Source organism: Eucalyptus grandis, chromosome 6 (assembly GCF_016545825.1).
Source record: "Eucalyptus grandis isolate ANBG69807.140 chromosome 6, ASM1654582v1, whole genome shotgun sequence".
NCBI classification, from domain to species: domain Eukaryota; kingdom Viridiplantae; phylum Streptophyta; class Magnoliopsida; order Myrtales; family Myrtaceae; genus Eucalyptus; species Eucalyptus grandis.
The window spans coordinates 10,873,390-10,892,118 of record NC_052617.1 but is presented as its reverse complement, the minus strand read 5'-3'; the positions used below and the strand labels follow the sequence as shown (position 1 = coordinate 10,892,118).

General features: G+C 42.0%; 4 protein-coding genes across 4 annotated transcripts; 3 read left to right on the top strand and 1 right to left on the bottom strand.

Annotated features, from left to right (window-relative positions):
• The first annotated feature begins 1,593 nt into the window (after positions 1–1,593).
• LOC104451464 (polyubiquitin) lies at positions 1,594–11,034 on the top strand. The gene is given in 4 exon segments (XM_039315448.1): positions 1,594–1,747; positions 2,808–3,539; positions 4,013–4,198; positions 9,520–11,034. Coding segments are annotated over 3 exon segments (2,292 nt in total). The 5' UTR covers positions 1,594–1,747; the 3' UTR covers positions 10,894–11,034.
• A 1,100-nt stretch (positions 11,035–12,134) lies between these two features.
• Positions 12,135–12,584, top strand: LOC104451463 (2S albumin). The gene has a single exon (XM_010066111.3). The coding sequence runs from the start codon at positions 12,135–12,137 to the stop codon at positions 12,582–12,584; it is 450 nt and encodes a 149-aa protein (XP_010064413.2).
• A 2,352-nt stretch (positions 12,585–14,936) lies between these two features.
• Positions 14,937–15,374, top strand: LOC104451462 (2S albumin). The gene has a single exon (XM_010066110.2). The coding sequence runs from the start codon at positions 14,937–14,939 to the stop codon at positions 15,372–15,374; it is 438 nt and encodes a 145-aa protein (XP_010064412.1).
• A 1,082-nt stretch (positions 15,375–16,456) lies between these two features.
• LOC104448344 (protein NDR1-like) lies at positions 16,457–17,410 on the bottom strand. The gene has a single exon (XM_010062125.3). The coding sequence runs from the start codon at positions 17,306–17,308 to the stop codon at positions 16,688–16,690; it is 621 nt and encodes a 206-aa protein (XP_010060427.2). The 5' UTR covers positions 17,309–17,410; the 3' UTR covers positions 16,457–16,687.
• Positions 17,411–18,729: the final 1,319 nt, after the last annotated feature.

Below are 18,729 nucleotides of genomic sequence, written 5' to 3'. Positions count from 1 at the left end.
TCCATGCTGGGCTGCACGCCGTGAAGCGTGTCGGGCCGTGATGATTTCGGGCCTTACACGAGCGAGTATTGGGCACACTCGACTCATGTGAGCCCAAATCATATTCCCCGCCAAATCAAGCGAATCTCACGCGAGTTCAATCTCATAAAGATGAGCAAGGAACTGGACCGGACCGATTGATTTTGGCCGACTCCCGTTTTGTAAAATTTGGAACCGGTAATTGTTAGTCTGACTCCTGGTTCTAAGTGTGAACTCACTTATTCGGACCACCTGGACTAGATTGATAATTTTTTTTTATTTATAATTTTTATTATTACAAAACATTTCTCAAAACCCTAATATTTTGTTCTCTCTTGTTGCTCATCCCTATCGACTCTTGCTTAGTCTCACGCCTCACTTCTCACTCTCAATCTCAATCTCACACAGTCATGTGTCTCCCTCATTCAGTGTTTGTTATGTGACACACCTTTTTATTTAACTTTCTAAGAACATAAGAAAAGTGTTGCAAAGAAGCAAGGGGTAAGAGAGTTGTGAGGAGGTTCGTTTCTATTTATGGGGGGTTTTATAGAGAATGAGAGTGTGCTGACTAATGAGTGAGTGGGCGAATGATCTTGCATAAGAAGAAAGAAACAAATCCCCATGGTTCCTAGACCTACTTGAGAACTGAATAAGAAGAAAGAAAGAAATCCCCACTTGAGAACTGAATGAGTGAGCGAGCGAATGATCCTGCATAAGAAGAAAGAAAGAAATCCCCGTGGTTCCTAGACCCACTTAAGAACTGAATCAATCGGTCCAGTCTAGTTTCAAGACCAAGGGAGGCAATTCTTGAAATGGGGAATCATTCTAGTCCAATTCCATGGTGGGAGATAACTCACCTTCAAACCGATCATGCTATTATTTCTTGTAACGGTGAATTAGATCGGCTTTATTTCATTGTCATTTATTGTCTTGTTGATCACTAGAGGATAAGTTTCTGTTTAATGCTTGCCTAATCACAAATATAATATTTTACTTCCTTAAAAAAGAAAAAGAAAGAAAAAGAAAGAGGCTAGTAGGTTATCTAACCATCTAATCTTCCATAAGCAATTGATGAAGATTAGGATCAGCGATTAGGTTTAAGTTGGTTGGAGATGAAATAAAAGTCGCGCATGGGACATAACATCATTCAACAAAGGTCCCCATCATTAAAATATTAAGATATGCCAATAAATAGAAAAAAAGAAAAAAAAAGAAGAAAGATCTTCTTTTTCATACTTGTTTGACAAGAAAAAAATAAATTTAAAAAAAAATCCTAATTTAGAACAAAAAAGAAGGAAGGGCCAACAATAGAATTTACTCAATATCCAGAAAAATAAAAATAAAAAATCAAGAGGCCTTCACAATACGCCGCTGAAAATTGATCCAAATTTGTATGCGTTTTCCTTTTATAAAACAATGTGCAATTATATTTCATTAGGAAAGACGCGCGCGTGGGGGGCGCCCACCGGTGGGAGCACGTGGGCGTGGAAAAGTCCATTCCACCGATGGGAAACCTAATCCTGGCGCGACGTGGAATTTTCCAGACGGCACGGGCGGGTCCTGGAAACAACGCGCCTCGGTCTCGTCACCGACAAGGCTTGCCGTTGAGGGCCTATAAATTGGACCAAACCCCCATCGAGCTCCTCACAATTTCTTCAACAAGCCTCTTCAAATTTTCTCTTCTTCAATCGCCCGATCTCTCGCTGTTTATCCCGATCCCTCTTTCAAGGTATTGTTCTCGGTTCTCTCCTTCGGAATCCCGAGATCTTGTCGATCTCGATCGTTTTTGCTACTTCAATTCAATCGGTTCTTCCTCTAGATCTGTTGAGGTTATGGGGGTTTTTCCTATTGATTTGAGCTTTGATCGGGTTTTTCTCCTTCGGTGGGTTCTTACGGCGGTGAGATTATAATCCTCTTCGCTAGATTGGGCTGAATTTCGGACCTTTATGTGTGGACGTTCCGCTTTCTGATTTGGGATTGGGTTGCCGTGTTTCGATTGTTTGTTCTTCTCGGTTTAGGGCAGAGTTGTGTAAAGGTTGTCCAGATCTATTGAGCTTTGATCTTTAGCTTTTGCTTGGGAGATGCCACCGGTTGCGTATGTCTAGTGATGCGATCTGGTTTCGCGATCTGATGCTTGTCCTTCCTGCCCAAAATTGGGTTTTTCGAAATTTTCTTCGTAGATCTGCACCCTTAAGGAAGGCCGCGTTTAGGGAATGGTTTGACCCTTGGTATGATTTTGTTGATGGTGCCGTTTATTTTGTCTTGTTGACGTATATCTAATCGTTTGTTGAAGCCATGATGATTAACCAGTAGGATCGTGATTTACTTATGGTACCTAGAGTTTTGTTGTCTGAGATGAAATCCGCGGTGTTTGATTATTGATTGGTGTTGTAGACTTTAGATCTTTGACTGGACCTGCTGTTTCTTGCAATTATAGCACAACACATAAGGTTTGTGTATTTATCAATTGATCTGTCTTGCTTGGTGATGTGAATACGATAATCGTTTTCTTATATTTGAAGTATGTTCATGGAGGAATGTGGTGCTATATAATACGTTTAGCTGAACAGTGTGGTCTCTTTATATCCCAATTAGTGCTGATCCTGCATGCAGTTAAGCTCTGCGTGGAAATAAAGATTCAAAGAGTGTAGAACTGAATATGACCTGGCTTGTTATTGCCCGCTATTTCTTGCATTATGGCATAACACATGTAGCTTGTTTTCTATATATATATGTATAGATTTAATTTTGTTTTATATATTGTCTAATTACTTCCTTGAATCTTTCAGATGCAAATCTTCGTGAAAACTCTTACTGGCAAGACTATCACCCTTGAGGTTGAGAGTTCAGACACAATCGACAATGTAAAGGCCAAGATCCAAGACAAGGAGGGGATTCCCCCAGACCAGCAAAGGCTCATCTTTGCTGGCAAGCAGCTCGAGGATGGGCGCACCTTGGCTGATTACAACATCCAGAAGGAATCGACCCTGCACTTGGTTCTTCGCCTCAGGGGTGGCATGCAGATCTTTGTGAAGACCCTTACTGGCAAGACCATTACTCTCGAGGTTGAAAGCTCAGACACGGTTGACAATGTAAAGGCCAAGATTCAAGACAAGGAGGGAATCCCCCCAGACCAGCAGAGGCTCATCTTTGCCGGCAAGCAGCTCGAGGATGGACGCACCTTGGCTGATTATAACATCCAGAAGGAATCGACCCTGCACTTGGTGCTTCGTCTGAGAGGTGGCATGCAAATCTTTGTGAAGACCCTCACCGGCAAGACCATCACCCTCGAGGTTGAAAGCTCAGACACAATTGACAATGTTAAGGCCAAGATTCAGGATAAGGAATGAATCCCCCCGGACCAGCAGAGGCTCATCTTTGCTGGGAAGCAGCTCGAGGATGGACGCACCTTGGCTGATTATAACATCCAGAAGGAGTCCACACTCCATTTGGTGCTTCGTCTGAGAGGTGGCATGCAGATCTTTGTGAAGACCCTCACTGGCAAGACCATTACTCTTGAGGTCGGAGAGTTCTGATACCATTGACAATGTGAAGGCCAAAATTCAGGACAAGGAAGGAATCCCCCCAGACCAGCAGCGGTTGATCTTTGCTGGCAAGCAACTTGAGGATGGCCGGACGCTCGCAGATTACAACATCCAAAAGGAATCCACCCTTCACTTGGTCCTACGTTTGAGAGGAGGAATGCAAATCTTTGTCAAGACCCTTACTGGAAAGACAATCACTTTGGAAGTGGAGAGCTCTGACACGATCGACAATGTCAAAGCGAAAATTCAGGACAAGGAAGGCATTCCCCCGGATCAGCAGAGGTTGATTTTCAAAGCGAAGATACAGGACAAGGAAGCAACTCGAGGATGGCAGGACTCTGGCCGATTACAACATTCAAAAGGAGTCGACTCTCCATCTTGTCCTCCGTCTGCGTGGTGGGATGCAGATCTTTGTCAAGACCCTGACCGGGAAGACCATCACTTTGGAGGTGGAGAGTTCAGACACCGTCGACAACGTGAAGGCGAAGATCCAGGATAAGGAGGGCATCCCGCCGGACCAGCAGAGGCTGATCTTCGCTGGGAAGCAACTCGAAGACGGGAGGACTCTGGCTGACTATAACATTCAGAAAGAGTCGACCCTGCACTTGGTCCTCCGTCTCCGCGGTGGTTTCTGAGTTTTTTCTGGGAAGTCAAGTTTGTCTCTCTCTAGTTGGGTCCTTTGGGTTTGTTTGCTATGGGTCAGTTCCGATGTGTTCTGATGGTTCTATACTTTGAATAAATTTGAGGCTATTTAGTCTCTAGTGTCATTACCTATTTACTCCCGTTGTTACTTATGCTTGGTGCAATTGACATTCTTGAAACTCGTCGCCCGGAAGGGCAAATGAAAATAGGTGACGAGATAATATCTTGACCTCCGCGTAACTTCAATCCAATGATTTTCCTACGTATCACGATTCTAAATACCAAAGCATTTTCTTCGTTTTTTGGATTCCCCAACCAAATAAAAAAACGACCAGAGAATTGTATAATTAAATTCCAAAAGAGGGAAATTAAGTTTTCAAACTACGACTTTGGATCAATGTCATTCTGTGGTGCATGCGGACATCACTATTATGATCAATTTGGACCTGTTCGATTCAGGATCGACTCTCTCCAAGAGCTGAAACTGAAACATCCGATCCCGCCTCCTGCTTTTGCGTTACGGGGTAAAGCCCAAACGCACCGAATTCCTCCATACAAAACGACGCGCCCCACAACCAAAAAACGACAAGAACCAACATCCCGATGACCTGACAATATCGCCATCCGCGTCGTCCCCGTGCGCTTCGTTAACAGGATTGCGACTGTTCAAATTCAAAGAATCACATATAAGAATTCAGAAAATTAGGCTGAAGTGTACCTATTCAATCGGCATTTATCACTCACTCCAACAAAATAGGGATTTTTATTTTGACAAGTTGATATTTCGAAGTCAAACTTTAAAGCTAATCAAAAGGATACACTATTTCCTCCGTTAAATTCGCAATCATAAAGAATGAAAAACGGAATCATAATGACCTGAAAATATCCCCCTATCTTCCACGTACTCTGCCCATATGCACATCCAAACCCTGTGAACTCTCCTATAAATACCATAACCAGCTTACCTATCTCGGCCAGCAAAGCATATAGAAGCATCACCACATTTCAGTCTCTTGCGAATCCACAAGCAACGACCAGCAATGGCGAACTTCGCGACCCTAGCAGCTATATTTGCAGCCCTGCTGGTGATGTCCCATGCTGCCTCGGCCCACCGGACCACAATAACCACAGTCGAGGTCGATGAGGACAACAAGAGGAGCGGAAGAGGGAGCTGCCATGAGCAGGTGCAGACGCAAGGGCTTGAACAATGTGAGCAACTAATGATGGACATCGGTCGAGGCGGTAGCCGAATGGGTGGCAGCGAGAGGGAGCGACTGATGCATTCAAAGCACTTCAGGCCGTGCTGCCAGCAGCTGAGGCAGGTGGAAGAGCGATGCCGGTGCCAGGGAATCAGGCAGGTCGTGAGGGAGGAGCAGAGCGAGTTTAGTCGCGAGGGAATGCAGAGGGTGGCGAGATCGGCTCGGGACTTGCCTTCCGCTTGCGGTTTTTCAAGTCCTCGTCGCTGTGAGACAGATCCATTTGGCTCCGAAACCCTAGCTAGTAGCTAGCCAACTTGTGTGGTCACTAGAAGATGGAGATGGTTCGTGAGATGTTAATAAGGAGATGTAGTTCACTCTCATTTCTCTGGCTTTTAGATTTGGGAGAGCTTTTAATCGGCGCGACTGCATGATGGTTTTGATTTTCGTTTCGACCAGGAGCGGCAGGATATGCTTTTGTGGGTTCTCATAATCTCTAATGTAATAAACATATCTCATCTTCTTTTAACGTAACTATTAGCTCTACTTACTCATATACTTGTCTTTGGTTGCTTTTAGTATCTCAACGATACATGAAGATGAGAGTAATGAAATATATAATATCTAATATTATATATGATATTATGCATGTACTTATCAATATCTCTCATTTCAAGGAGTCGGACTATCTATCTTTAAAGAAAAAAGTAATGCTAGATAATATCTTTAATTTCAAGGAGCCGGACTATCTATCTTTAAAGAAAAAAGTAATGCTAGATATACTAAGACCTTTTAACTAAACAAAACAAATCAACTATTAAATGCATTTATGATAGTTGTTTAAATTATCAATCGATGATTTGACAAACTTGGTAATAAATATATTTTAGGGAGAAGTATTTAATACATCTATCATTTTTCAAAAAGAAAATTGGTTATTGATTTTCCTTTGCTTCTTATTCATTTGATTTGAAGTAGTTGCTCATTGCAACATTTAACATGTTTACCACACTATGTTCGTGTTTAAATTCACGAATATCTTTGCGCATTACTATGCACATATATGGATTCACTAGGAGATTTATCATATAACATTGCAAATGTTGAAGAAACTGCTTATTCAAAGATATAGCGTTTATAAAGAAAGTTTACTGCTTGTCAAATGAATAATTTCCTAAATAATATATTCATTTCTTCATGAAAGTAAGATTATTGAGTTTCCTAAACAATATATTTATCAAGATTATGTGTCGACTACTTCTCCTAAAGCTTATTGAGCTTATCTTTTCCACCAAGACAACACAACAAGCAGCTAGCTCGTTTCGAAGAAAAAATTCGTTATAATTTTCACGGCTTCCAACATGCATTATGATGGAAGATGCCAACGATACAAACGATTATATTTAGGAAATATCTTTTAAAATCATTAATTTTCTTTAAATCAAACAGAGCCTTAAATAGAACTCAATAATTAGTTATATGCTAACGGCATTGGCAGCACATGTCTGTCGAAATTACCAGTGACGCAAAACCGCAGGAATTGCGAAGAAGATTACTGGATGAAACAAAGGGTTGCAATTTTAGCACGGTTAGCAATTATGCCATCTCAAATTGCGAACAATGTCGAGCTAAACAATAGAATTTCAAGCTGAAGAACTAAAATAGAGAAATCCCAGAAAGGTGCCGAAATGCAAATTTCATGTTGTAGTGAACATCGAGGATAATGAGGTCTCAGATGGACAAAAAAACCGTCAAACGTTTTGAATTCCAAGTACACGGTCAGAAAAAGCAAGGTAAATCACATGTCAGATATGCAAACAATCAACAAATCCATCTTCAATACTGAAATCTAAGACACCAGATCATGCGATTCTGGACGATACTAAAACAATCGAAAAATTCAACTTACGAGTTTGTTACCCGCGAATCCAAAATGAAAGAGATCATTAACACTAGCTTCATCGACCGTGACTTGCAAGGATCTTGTAGAGATTGTGGGCCTAAAAGGCCCACTAGTCACCATGGCCCTCTTCAGCTTTCAATTACATCAAACATTGCACTGAAAATGATTAGAATTAGCGATAAGGTTTGAGTATGTCAAAAGCCACTGGTAGCAATTGTATGGGACATAACATCAACCAACTAGGTCCCCATTATTAAATGTTAAGATATACCAAACTTTGTCTAGTGGGTGACAAGATTCGGCTCAAATTGAAATTTTATACTTCAAATAAAACTAAGTTGCTTGTCTTCTCTTTATTTTTTTTTATGGAAATAAAAGGGATCTTCTCTCATGCTTGTTCGTGGAGAAAAAAAAATTTGTCTCAAAAATCTTAATTTAAAAAAGAATGAAGGGCCCATGATAATGACTCATAGTGATGCTAAACCAGCCAATCGGATTGATGGCTTCTTACACACGCTGTTGTTATAAAAAAAGAACCGAAAAGAAAAGGCAATGAAACTTTATTTAAGCATCCGAAGATAACTTTTTAAAAGGTTGTCCAATTTTTAAGTTTGACAATTGAGTGCAAAATAAGATAAGAAAACTAGCAATTTGTCACCAAATTACTATGCTATGATAGTTTTAGAGCTTTTTTTTCTAAGCCATTAAAAATGACAAACATATCCAAATGCATTCTTGAGATCTCCGGACAAGAACTTCAATATGTGATATAGAATTCACTATTTAATTTACTTAATATCTAGAAAAAGAATCTAAGAGGGATTTAAAATACACCACTGAAATGCAATTATGCTGTAAATCCGAATTTTGCATACTTGCCTTTGTTCCATATGCAATTATATTTTATTATGAATAATTTTTTTGGGAAGTATATTAGTACCTTTTTTTTTTGTCAGAAAATTATCAGCACTTTTTTTTTTGGGTCGAATAAGATGCCCAGCGCGTAGGGCGCGTTTATAATGAGGAGCGCGTGGGTGCGGAAAAGCCCCGGTCCCACAGAAGGGAACCTAATCTCGGCGTGGCTTGAATTTCACGCCAGCTCGGGTCGGTCTCGAAAACGACGCACCGCTCTCCGTCTCCGTCTCCGTCTCGGCATCGAGAAGACGCTTTTACCTTCAAAGGCGGCATTTAAAGCCCTATAAATAGGACCCTCAAGCCCCCGATCGAGATCATCACGATTTCTTCAACCTCCATCATCAAATTTCTCTCTTTTGCGATCTCTCTCGGCGTCTCTCGCGATCTCTCTCTCTTTTTCAAGGTATTTCTCTCGATTTCCTTCTTCGGAATGCCAAGTTGTTTGGTGTCTAAGCTTTTTGCTTGGGAGATGCGATCGATGGCGTGCCAAGTGATGCGATCTGCTTTCTCGTCCTGATGCTTGTCCTTCCTGCCCGAAATTGTGACTTTTTTTTTTTTTAAAGTTTTTATTCATGGATCTGCGCTCTCAGGAAGGCTGCGTCTAGGGAATGGTTTGATCTCGGCTTTGCATGTGTCGATCTTTCGGAGGAACTGAGTTCGTGTGACTTTGTTGTTGGTTTGATTTTTAGCTAATCTCGAATGTTGTGTGCACCCGTTTTGCTTGCATCTTTCGGCCGGTTTGCATATCTCTGATTATATGTTGAAGCCAAGATGATAGTAGGCCTTGCGATTTACCAACAGGTCCCCAGAGTGTTGTTGTCTTAGATGTTTATCTGCGGTGTTTGTTTATTGGTTGGCGTTTTAGGTTTTAGCGCTTTGACCGGCTTGTTATCACCCTGCTGTTTCTTGCGATTGTAGCACCACACAGAGGGTTTGTGTAGTTTATCTATTGATTTGGTGCTATGGGGTCTGGCCTTTTGATCTGTCTTGCTTGGGTGCTCTGAATACTATAATTGGTTTCTTAGTTTTGAAGTATCTTCGTGGAAGAACGTGGGGCTGCTATATACGTTTCACTGAACAGTGTGGTCTTTTTATGTCCCAATTAGTGCAGAAACTACATGCAATTAAGCTTTGCATGGAAATAAAGCTTCCAGGAGTGTAGAACTGAATCTAACCCAGCTTGTTGTTTACCTGCTGTTTCTTGCAATTATAGCTTGACACATTCACCTCGTTTTCTATACATATCTGAGGATCTTATCTTGTTTTATATATTGTCTAATTATTTTCTTGAATCTTTCAGATGCAAATCTTCGTGAAAACTCTCACTGGCAAGACCATCACCCTTGAGGTGGAGAGTTCAGACACAATTGACAATGTAAAGGCCAAGATCCAAGATAAGGAAGGAATTCCCCCAGACCAGCAAAGGCTCATCTTTGCTGGCAAGCAGCTTGAGGATGGGCGCACCCTGGCTGATTACAACATCCAGAAGGAGTCGACCCTGCACTTGGTTCTTCGCCTTAGGGGTGGCATGCAGATCTTTGTGAAGACCCTCACTGGCAAGACCATTACACTTGAGGTTGAAAGCTCAGACACAATTGACAATGTTAAAGCCAAGATTCAAGACAAGGAGGGAATCCCCCCAGACCAGCAGAGGCTCATCTTTGCTGGGAAGCAGCTTGAGGATGGACGCACTTTGGCTGATTATAACATCCAGAAGGAATCCACACTCCACTTGGTGCTTCGGCTGAGAGGTGGGATGCAGATCTTTGTGAAGACCCTCACTGGCAAGACCATTACTCTTGAGGTCGAGAGTTCTGATACCATTGACAATGTGAAGGCCAAAATCCAGGACAAAGAAGGGATCCCCCCAGACCAGCAGCGGTTGATCTTTGCTGGCAAGCAACTCGAGGATGGCCGGACGCTTGCAGACTACAACATCCAAAAGGAATCCACCCTTCACTTGGTTCTCCGTCTGAGAGGAGGAATGCAAATCTTTGTCAAGACTCTTACTGGGAAAACAATCACTTTGGAAGTCGAGAGCTCTGACACCATCGATAATGTCAAAGCGAAAATTCAGGACAAGGAAGGCATTCCCCCAGATCAGCAGAGGCTTATTTTTGCTGGGAAGCAGCTAGAAGATGGCAGGACTCTGGCAGATTATAACATCCAGAAAGAATCGACTCTTCACTTGGTTCTGCGTCTTAGGGGAGGCATGCAGATTTTTGTAAAGACCCTTACTGGCAAGACTATCACCTTGGAGGTGGAGAGCTCTGACACGATCGATAATGTCAAAGCAAAGATACAGGACAAGGAAGGAATTCCGCCAGACCAACAGCGGTTGATTTTCGCAGGGAAGCAACTCGAGGATGGCAGGACACTGGCTGATTACAACATTCAAAAGGAGTCGACCCTCCATCTTGTCCTTCGTCTGCGTGGTGGGATGCAGATCTTTGTCAAGACTCTGACCGGAAAGACCATCACTTTGGAGGTGGAGAGTTCAGACACCATTGATAACGTGAAGGCGAAGATCCAGGATAAGGAGGGCATCCCGCCGGACCAGCAGAGGCTGATTTTCGCCGGGAAGCAACTTGAAGACGGGAGGACTCTGGCTGACTATAACATCCAGAAAGAGTCGACCCTGCATCTGGTCCTCCGTCTCCGTGGTGGTTTCTGAGTTTTCATGCAAGCAAAGGGTTTTTCATAAAGTCTTGAGTATTTCTTGTCTATTAGGTTGGTTTGCTATTTTAAAGTTATGATGTCTTTGAATGGATTGCTTTGGAATATAATTTGACTCTTTAGTGCGATGACCTATTTACCACTGTCGGCGCCGCTGCGTTATCTCTTTTTGCGCTTCGATCTATTAGGACTTTCAGTGTTCTGCATCTACGTATATATAGTCGTATAGCGAGTTTCCATTTATCACCTTTTATTTATTTTATTTTTTTATAGTTTTATAGAGTGCAAGCATAAATGTCACTCCAACAGGAAGAGGATGTAACACAGACAATTGCATGGAAGTGGCAAAATAATTAGAGATGCTTTTAGGCCACTAACAGGAAAGAACTAATTGAAGTGTTTCAAAAACCTGAAGAAATAAATCCTTAGACAAATCTTCACCTAAAAAATGAAATTCGAAATACTATTTCTTATTATAAACCAAATGCAGCATCACTTTGTTAATTATAAAGTGCATATGATTGGCTCCTCCTGCTTTTCTCCATTTCCAGGATTGACTCTCTACGATGTTAGCTAAAAATCTGATTCACCTTTTTTACCTTCTTTCTCCTCAACCAAAGTGGACCGGTTCTTTTTGTGCTTATTTCTACGTGGAAGTAGAGAGACGCGACAAAAGCGCAAATGAAAATGGACGACCAGATATGCTAATCTTAACCTCCACTTCAACTCCACTTCTAGTTGCTTCGGGTGCGCCAAGCTGAAACGACACTCACCACAACCAGAGAACGACGAGAAGCAACCAAACATCCCGATGACCTGACAACATCGCCCTTCTCGTACTCCCCCCTTGCAATTCTAAACTCTTCCATAAAACCCATCACCAATTTGTGAATACCAACGACCTTGTGACTATTCAAACGCGAAGAATCACGAATGTAGAGATTAGGTTGGAGCGTGCCTATTCAATCGGGAGATTTTTATTTTGGCAAGTTGATTTTTTGAGGTCAAACTATAAATCTATTCAAACGCACCGTTTTCTCCGTTAAATCCGCGATTGTAGAGAATGGGAATCTTTAATCACCTGAGAATATCCCATTACCTTTCACGTACCATGCACATCCAAACCCTATAAACTCCCTTATAAATACCATACCTATTTCACTCACCATAGCACATCAAAGCATCTATCGCAATTCTCTCTCTCTCTCTCTCTCTCGAATCCACAAGCAACAACCAACAATGGCGAACTTTGCGACCCTAGCAGCTATCTTTGCAGCCCTCCTGGTGATGTCCCATGCTGCTTCGGCCCATCGGACCATGATAACCACCGTCGAGATCGACGATGACAACGAGAGTCGTGGAAGTGAGAGCTGCCGTGAGCACGTCCAGACCCAAAGCCTCGAGCAGTGTGAGGAGCTGTTCCTTGACATTGGCCGAGGTGGTAGCCGACCCAGCGGTGGCGACAGGGAGCGGTTGATGGATTCGCAGCACTTCAGGCCTTGCTGCCAGCAGCTGAGGCAGGTGGACCAGCAATGCCGGTGCCGAGGAATTAGGCAGGTTGTGAATGAGGAGCAGAGCGAGTTCAGACGCGAGGGACTGCACAGGGTGGTGAAATCGGCTCGGGACTTGCCATCAGCATGCGGTCTCTCGAGTCCTCGTCACTGTCAGATCAGAGCCATCTGGTTCTGAAACACTAGCTAGCCAGCTAGCTAGCTTGCGTGGGCATGAGAAGATGGAGATGGTTCATGAGATGTTAATAAAGAGATTTACTTCACTCTCATTTCTCTGGCTTCTAGGGTTAGGAGAGCTTTTTTAATTCACGCGATCGCGTGAGAGTTTCAATTTTCATTTCGGAAGCAGCGGCTAAGGCTTTTGTAGGTTCTCATTATCTCTCATGTAATAAACTCATCTCATCTTCTTTTGAAGTAACTATTAATTTTACTTGCTCACGCTTGTCGTCTTTGGTTGCTTCTACCATAGCTCAATGATACATCAAGAAGTAGGTAATGAAATTTTCAGCATCTGATATTACGTAGTGACATTATGCATACACTTATCAATGTTTCTAGCTCAAAAGAGTCAGATTATCTATCTATAAAGATAAGAGTAATGCTAGATATATTAAGACTTTTTATATTACCATGTTTACCGAATGATGTGATAATCGATCATTTGAACAAAAGTCAATGTTAAATGCATGTATGATAGTTGTTTAACTTATCAATCAAAGATTTAGCACACTTAGTAATAAATATATCTTAGTGAGAAGTGTTTAATATATCCATCTTTATATGAAAAGAAAATAGTTTTACTTCGGTGCTTCTTACAAGAAATCATTTGTTTACATAGATGTCTAATCCATGACAACTAGCACTGCGAATTTACGCTGAATACTTTAATCATTGAGAATGATATCATACCATCTTTCTGAATATCAAATCTAAAGTTTCAGCGATTATTCGTGCGGTTTTGATGACTGATATCCCCACGGGATCTTGTCTGAAGTGCATCCTGGAAGAGTTATGTATGATTCATGGTTGGGATTGTTTGCTCGAGTAAGTGATGCCATTGAAGATTGAATGGGGATGTTCTACGATGGAATTAGGTTAGTAAAGCAGATCAAAACTGAAGAAGACGGGCAGAAAAATCTACAAAGCTTGCTTCGATAGCGGGTTTAATCATGATGCGGTTTAGCTTCCAAAACACCGTAAGGAATGAGAAACAAAAATATCTGAGGAACATCGAACATTGTCGGCGTGAACTTATCTATATTCACATTCAATAACTACTCACATGGACTTGACGTTACAAAACCCATGAGTAAAATGTTCAACTTATGAATGCCATCACTAAGAATCAAAACTAGAATAAATTAAGCAAGATGCGTCTTGTGGCAGGAAGAAAATATATATCGTGTTTGTCAAGTAGTTGCTCAATGCATTATTTAACATATTTACTACACATTGGAGGTTCGCTGTTCAATTCAGGGATAACTTTGTGCACGGCTATGTACAAAATGTGGATTCAAAGGGAAATACTTGCTCTGTACTTTATCATTTCGATGCTGAAGAGACTACTTATGCAAGAAATTTAGCTTCTATAGAGAAATTTTACCCCTTGCAATTAATTAATTTCCTAATATCATTAGAAAAAATTAATTAATTTCCTAATCAATATATTCATTTCCTGACAAAAATAAGATTATTCGATTTTGATTTACTCTGCTTTCAAACCTCTTAATCCTCAAGCAAAACCCATGGAATTAAGTCGACTTGTCCGATGTTGACTAGTTAAATTTTTATTAGTTGATCCGACTATATATGAGAGGTAAATTCGGTCTGATGTGTAATATTTGCTTAGAATAGCTTCCAATCACTATACTAAGAAATTGCTCTATAATTTAACGCATATGGAAGTACATTCACTTAGTATCTCTTATCACCTTAGTATCTCAAATTTTTTCAACACGTGCTATGTATGTGCTTTTCTCGCCCCTTTAGGAGTAAAGGAAAAGCTTCTAATAAGGGTTGTATTTTCTAGAAATCTTTTATTGTTGACCTCCATTTCCAAAATAACAATAAGAACGACAACAATAACAATGCTAAAAATATTAATGATAATAAAAAAAAAAACAAAAATGCTTACTATCTTTTAAAAAAATGAAAAAAACAAAATGAATATGGCTGCGGTTGTTTCCAGTCCACCAAATGTGCAACTCCCTTGTTTTCTCTGACCACTTCTTTCGCTATATTTCATGCAAAACTGCAATTCAACAACAAATTTGGAGAGAAAAGATGCTTGCTTCAACTGATCAGCAGATTTTTAAGCTGATACCGAGTCAAAAAATGGCCAAACGAAACCCTTGCAAACTAACCCTGATGACAAATTCCACCCCTCCACGTAACTCCACATGCAAACCCTACATTCCCCTATAAATACCCTCATCATCCACCACCTCTCCCACTCACCATAACAACAGAACCACACGTCAGATATCAAGACTTCTCACTCTCTGTCTCTCTCACTCTCTTGTGACAAACAATGGCGAAGCTCGCAACCCTCGCAGCAATCTTTGCGGCCTTCCTGCTCATGTCCCATGTCGTCGAGGCCCACTGGACCACGATAACCAGCGTCGAGATTGACGAGGAAGGCCCGAGGAGAGGCGGGAGCTGCCAGGAGCAGTTCCAGAGGCAAGATCTCGACCGCTGCGAGCAGCTGTTCGAGGACATTGCCCGCGGTGGCCGAGGGGCCAGCGCGAAGGAGAGAATGGAGTCATCAGAGAGCCTGAGGCCATGCTGCGAGCAGCTCAGGCAGGTGCAGGAGGGGTGCCGGTGCGAGGGGATAAAGTGGATCGTGAGAGAGCAACAGGGCGAGTACAGGGGTGAGGGGAGCCACGAGGTGGTGAGGTCGGCTCGGCGCTTGCCTTTGACTTGTGGGGTTGGTCCTCAGCCCTGTGAGATCAGAGCCGCTTGGTACTGAGCTGTTTCGGTTTAGGAGATGAAAATTGCTCACGAGATGTCAATAATGTACAGCTCGCTCTAGTTCTCTTCGTAAGAGTGATTAGAGTGTAGGAGAGTCCTAAATTAATCCTGGCAATCATTCAGGGTTTTCATTTCGGTTGGTTCTCGAGTTTTTGTGAGGCTTTTGTAGGTTCTCATGTAATAAAAGATCTCGTCTCTTTCAAATTATTTTGTTAATTAGTCTTCTTCAAAGGTAACGGCTCCACGTGTATGGACGCAGCTCACCAGCTGTCCACTTTATAGAAGTTCGACTCAATCGCTGTCGTTAAGAATAGAAAAGTTGCAGAACAAGGCTCGCATAATGAGCTGATATCCTTGGGATGTGGTGGTGCCTACCACTCTCCGATCAAATTAAAGAGCGGCAGCTCTCCCTACCACTAAAAGTAGAGCACAGAGAGGGCTGAGCGTAAATGTATGTATGTATCTATGCATGTTTGCGTATTTGAGGAGGTCCAAAAGAGGTGACTTGATAAGTACGGCTGGCATGTGACATTACAAAAGAAATAACAAACCCTAGGAACCATCCCAGCAAGTTCCCGACCATGTTCTTTTACTAGTCAAATGGATATCACCTCCCCCGGTCCCTTCCCTAGTTCCTGATCTAGACTAGCGGTAGCTCACCTGGACTGCGGGCACTCACAATATAAAATCACAATGCGATTATAGGATTAAGATCAAAGCACCAGACCTGCTTTTTCGCAGATTATAGAATTTCACGCAATATTCAGCTTCAGCTTCACTACCACTAATCTACTTCTGTAGAGAGTCTCAAATCGAGCCATCCAATTTCGTAGTAATTTCTTGTGCAGCCAGAATCCCTTGCTGAGAATGCTACTGCCAGAACTTCTCTGGACAAAAATGAAACCATGCATCAGGAAAGATCGGCCTTTATCTGTCCTAAAAATGATACGACACACTCACCAAAGATGCACTAAAGTTAATATGACCAGATTCTCCTCTCAATGCAGTCTTTCAGGCAAGAATTGTGAGAAGGTAAACAAAATTCACTCTGTTTGCAAAGACCAAGGATCTGAATCCGCCCAAAGAACTCAATGTAATGAAGGATAAGCACTACATACCATAAGAACAAAACACCAGAATCATTCAAATGTTCATTCAACGAAATCATCTGAAACCAATGATTTACTCTCACACATTGAATAAATCATTTCTCATGCAAACACTAACCAGCGCTGCCCACTATCTAGGAATAGCAGAAAAATCAATCTCATTGTCAACCCTCCCTACACAAGGAAGAGTCCAACTCAGCCCTTAGTCAAGCAAAATCAAAACTAAAGCAACAACAGAAATCCCCATCTGCCAAGAGTAACAACCCCCCAAATTCTTACCCACCCCAGACTTTAGATCGATACCCTTCTTGGTGTTTTTAGCACCCTCATCATTGAGAGTCACATTAGCACCCACCATTAATTTAGACTTCTTGGTCTTCGAAACCACGGTCTTGAACCTCATTGCAGCGGCCAAATCCACTCTAAAGACCAAAGACTCGTTCTTGGCCACAACATCAGTCCAATTCACCCCTAAAGTCTCCACACTTGCATGCTTCGTGGCCTTCTTCCCATACCCCTGGTAAAATCCAGGAATGGTCTTGAGCCACTTGGTCTGATTCGCATCACTGTAGCAAGAAACGGTGAGGTTCACGGGGTCATACTGAATGCCCCTCGCTCCATTGCCGTTCCTCAGCTTAATGTCCAAGAATATGGTGGTGTTCGTGGGAGTGTCCAAAGATCTGTCGAGGGCTGGAAGGTAGAATAGCTGGATAGAGCAACGGGGCATGGACACGGGCGGTGGGTTCCACAAGCAGGCAGCTGTGAGGCCGAGAATGAGGATTACGCAACCGCAGCTAGAGCAACACCAGGCGGACTTCGACATGGTCACTGAGGTGCTCGCCGGCGGCAAAGAGGGCCAAGAAAAGAAGAGCTGCAAGTTGTTTTTTGATCTTGGGTGCTGTTGCTGGAGCTTAAGAACCGGTGATGGTTGTCTGCAAATGGAAAACAAAGAATGAGCTAAGTGAAAGTTCTTCGAACTTGCGGTTGACCATAATGTGGCTTGGTATTGGTCGGAAATTACGTTCTTACCGACCCCAACTTGGATAATAAGATACTAAAAAGTAATCAAAAGATTTGACGCAGACGCAGTTGCCATGACAAAGTCAAAAAGTGGCTCTAGACAACCATAACTTTGGATTAAGAAATGTTACGGATCGCATAATACCAATTCAGAAAGCTTGTTTCGAGCGGCTAGATACCCTTTACAATCATTTCGGACCTCAAAATTCATTATGTAACCCCCCCCCTCAAAATTCCCCCCCGTTTTTAGGCTTCTATTTAATTTTCCGAATTCCTTGTTGCTTAAGATTATCGTTGGATTTTCCAATGTCACCTAAGATTATTGAGGTCTATTTTTCTATGTATCAAATAGTATTCTGTCATAAAAGAAAATTTTCTCTCTTATTTTTTGCTTTTACTAGAATAATTTCATTTTCTTTATTATTGTGCCTTGGAGCAATGAATTTCGTGTTTACTTATGATTTCCGCATCACAATGATCGCAATCTATCACTTCATTATCTATGACTAAAAAAAATTGTTGCCAATTTGTCTATACAATACATTATCCAATTTTTCATTATTTTTTCCAAGACTCGCTTGAAGTTTCGCTTGCAACTCATACGAATAATCCCCTTGAACCACTTCTTGGACCCATGTGACTTCAATCTTCATGGACACCTAGATATGAGAAGCACCTAATTTCCTAAAAAAAAAAAAAATCAAATTTTAGATGCAATTCCATATCTACCCATATTTTTTTATATCTCATGAAAAATCACAAACTTTCACTCTAAATTCAAATCTGCCCTAGGTTGACTTTCCATCCAAATGTCACCATTATTGTCCAACGTGTCATCTTCTTTTTCCTCATCAGCTAGGGTTGACATTCTTTTTTCATTCTTCCTCTTCCCTTCACTTCCACTCGATGGACAACCAGACCACCGTCATGGACATAAAGGAACCCCAGGCGCCGCCACACGCCAGTCACTACCGCAACAGCCTCCGCATCGCCACCACTTCGTCGTCACCTCATCGTCGCTCTAAGCCTAGAGGCCGCCGTTAGTCATCGAGCACAGCCCGAGCCTCCACCCCTCTATCTGTCGGTCGATAGTCGAATTTGGGATCGGGACATCGGATCCAATGTCACCTAGCCCAGATTCGAAGTCGTTGGCCTTGGGCGACCCTGGATCTTGTGTCGACCAAGGCCGGTGACAGCATCGTCACCTAGTTTTAAATCTTCACA

What these genes read in the sequence shown, in the direction of transcription:
- LOC104451463 (XM_010066111.3), top strand. Translation starts at nt 12,135, where the DNA reads ATGGCGAACTTTGCGACCCTAGCAGCTATCTTTGCAGCCCTCCTGGTG.
- LOC104451462 (XM_010066110.2), top strand. Translation starts at nt 14,937, where the DNA reads ATGGCGAAGCTCGCAACCCTCGCAGCAATCTTTGCGGCCTTCCTGCTC.
- LOC104448344 (XM_010062125.3), bottom strand. Translation starts at nt 17,308, where the DNA reads ATGTCGAAGTCCGCCTGGTGTTGCTCTAGCTGCGGTTGCGTAATCCTC.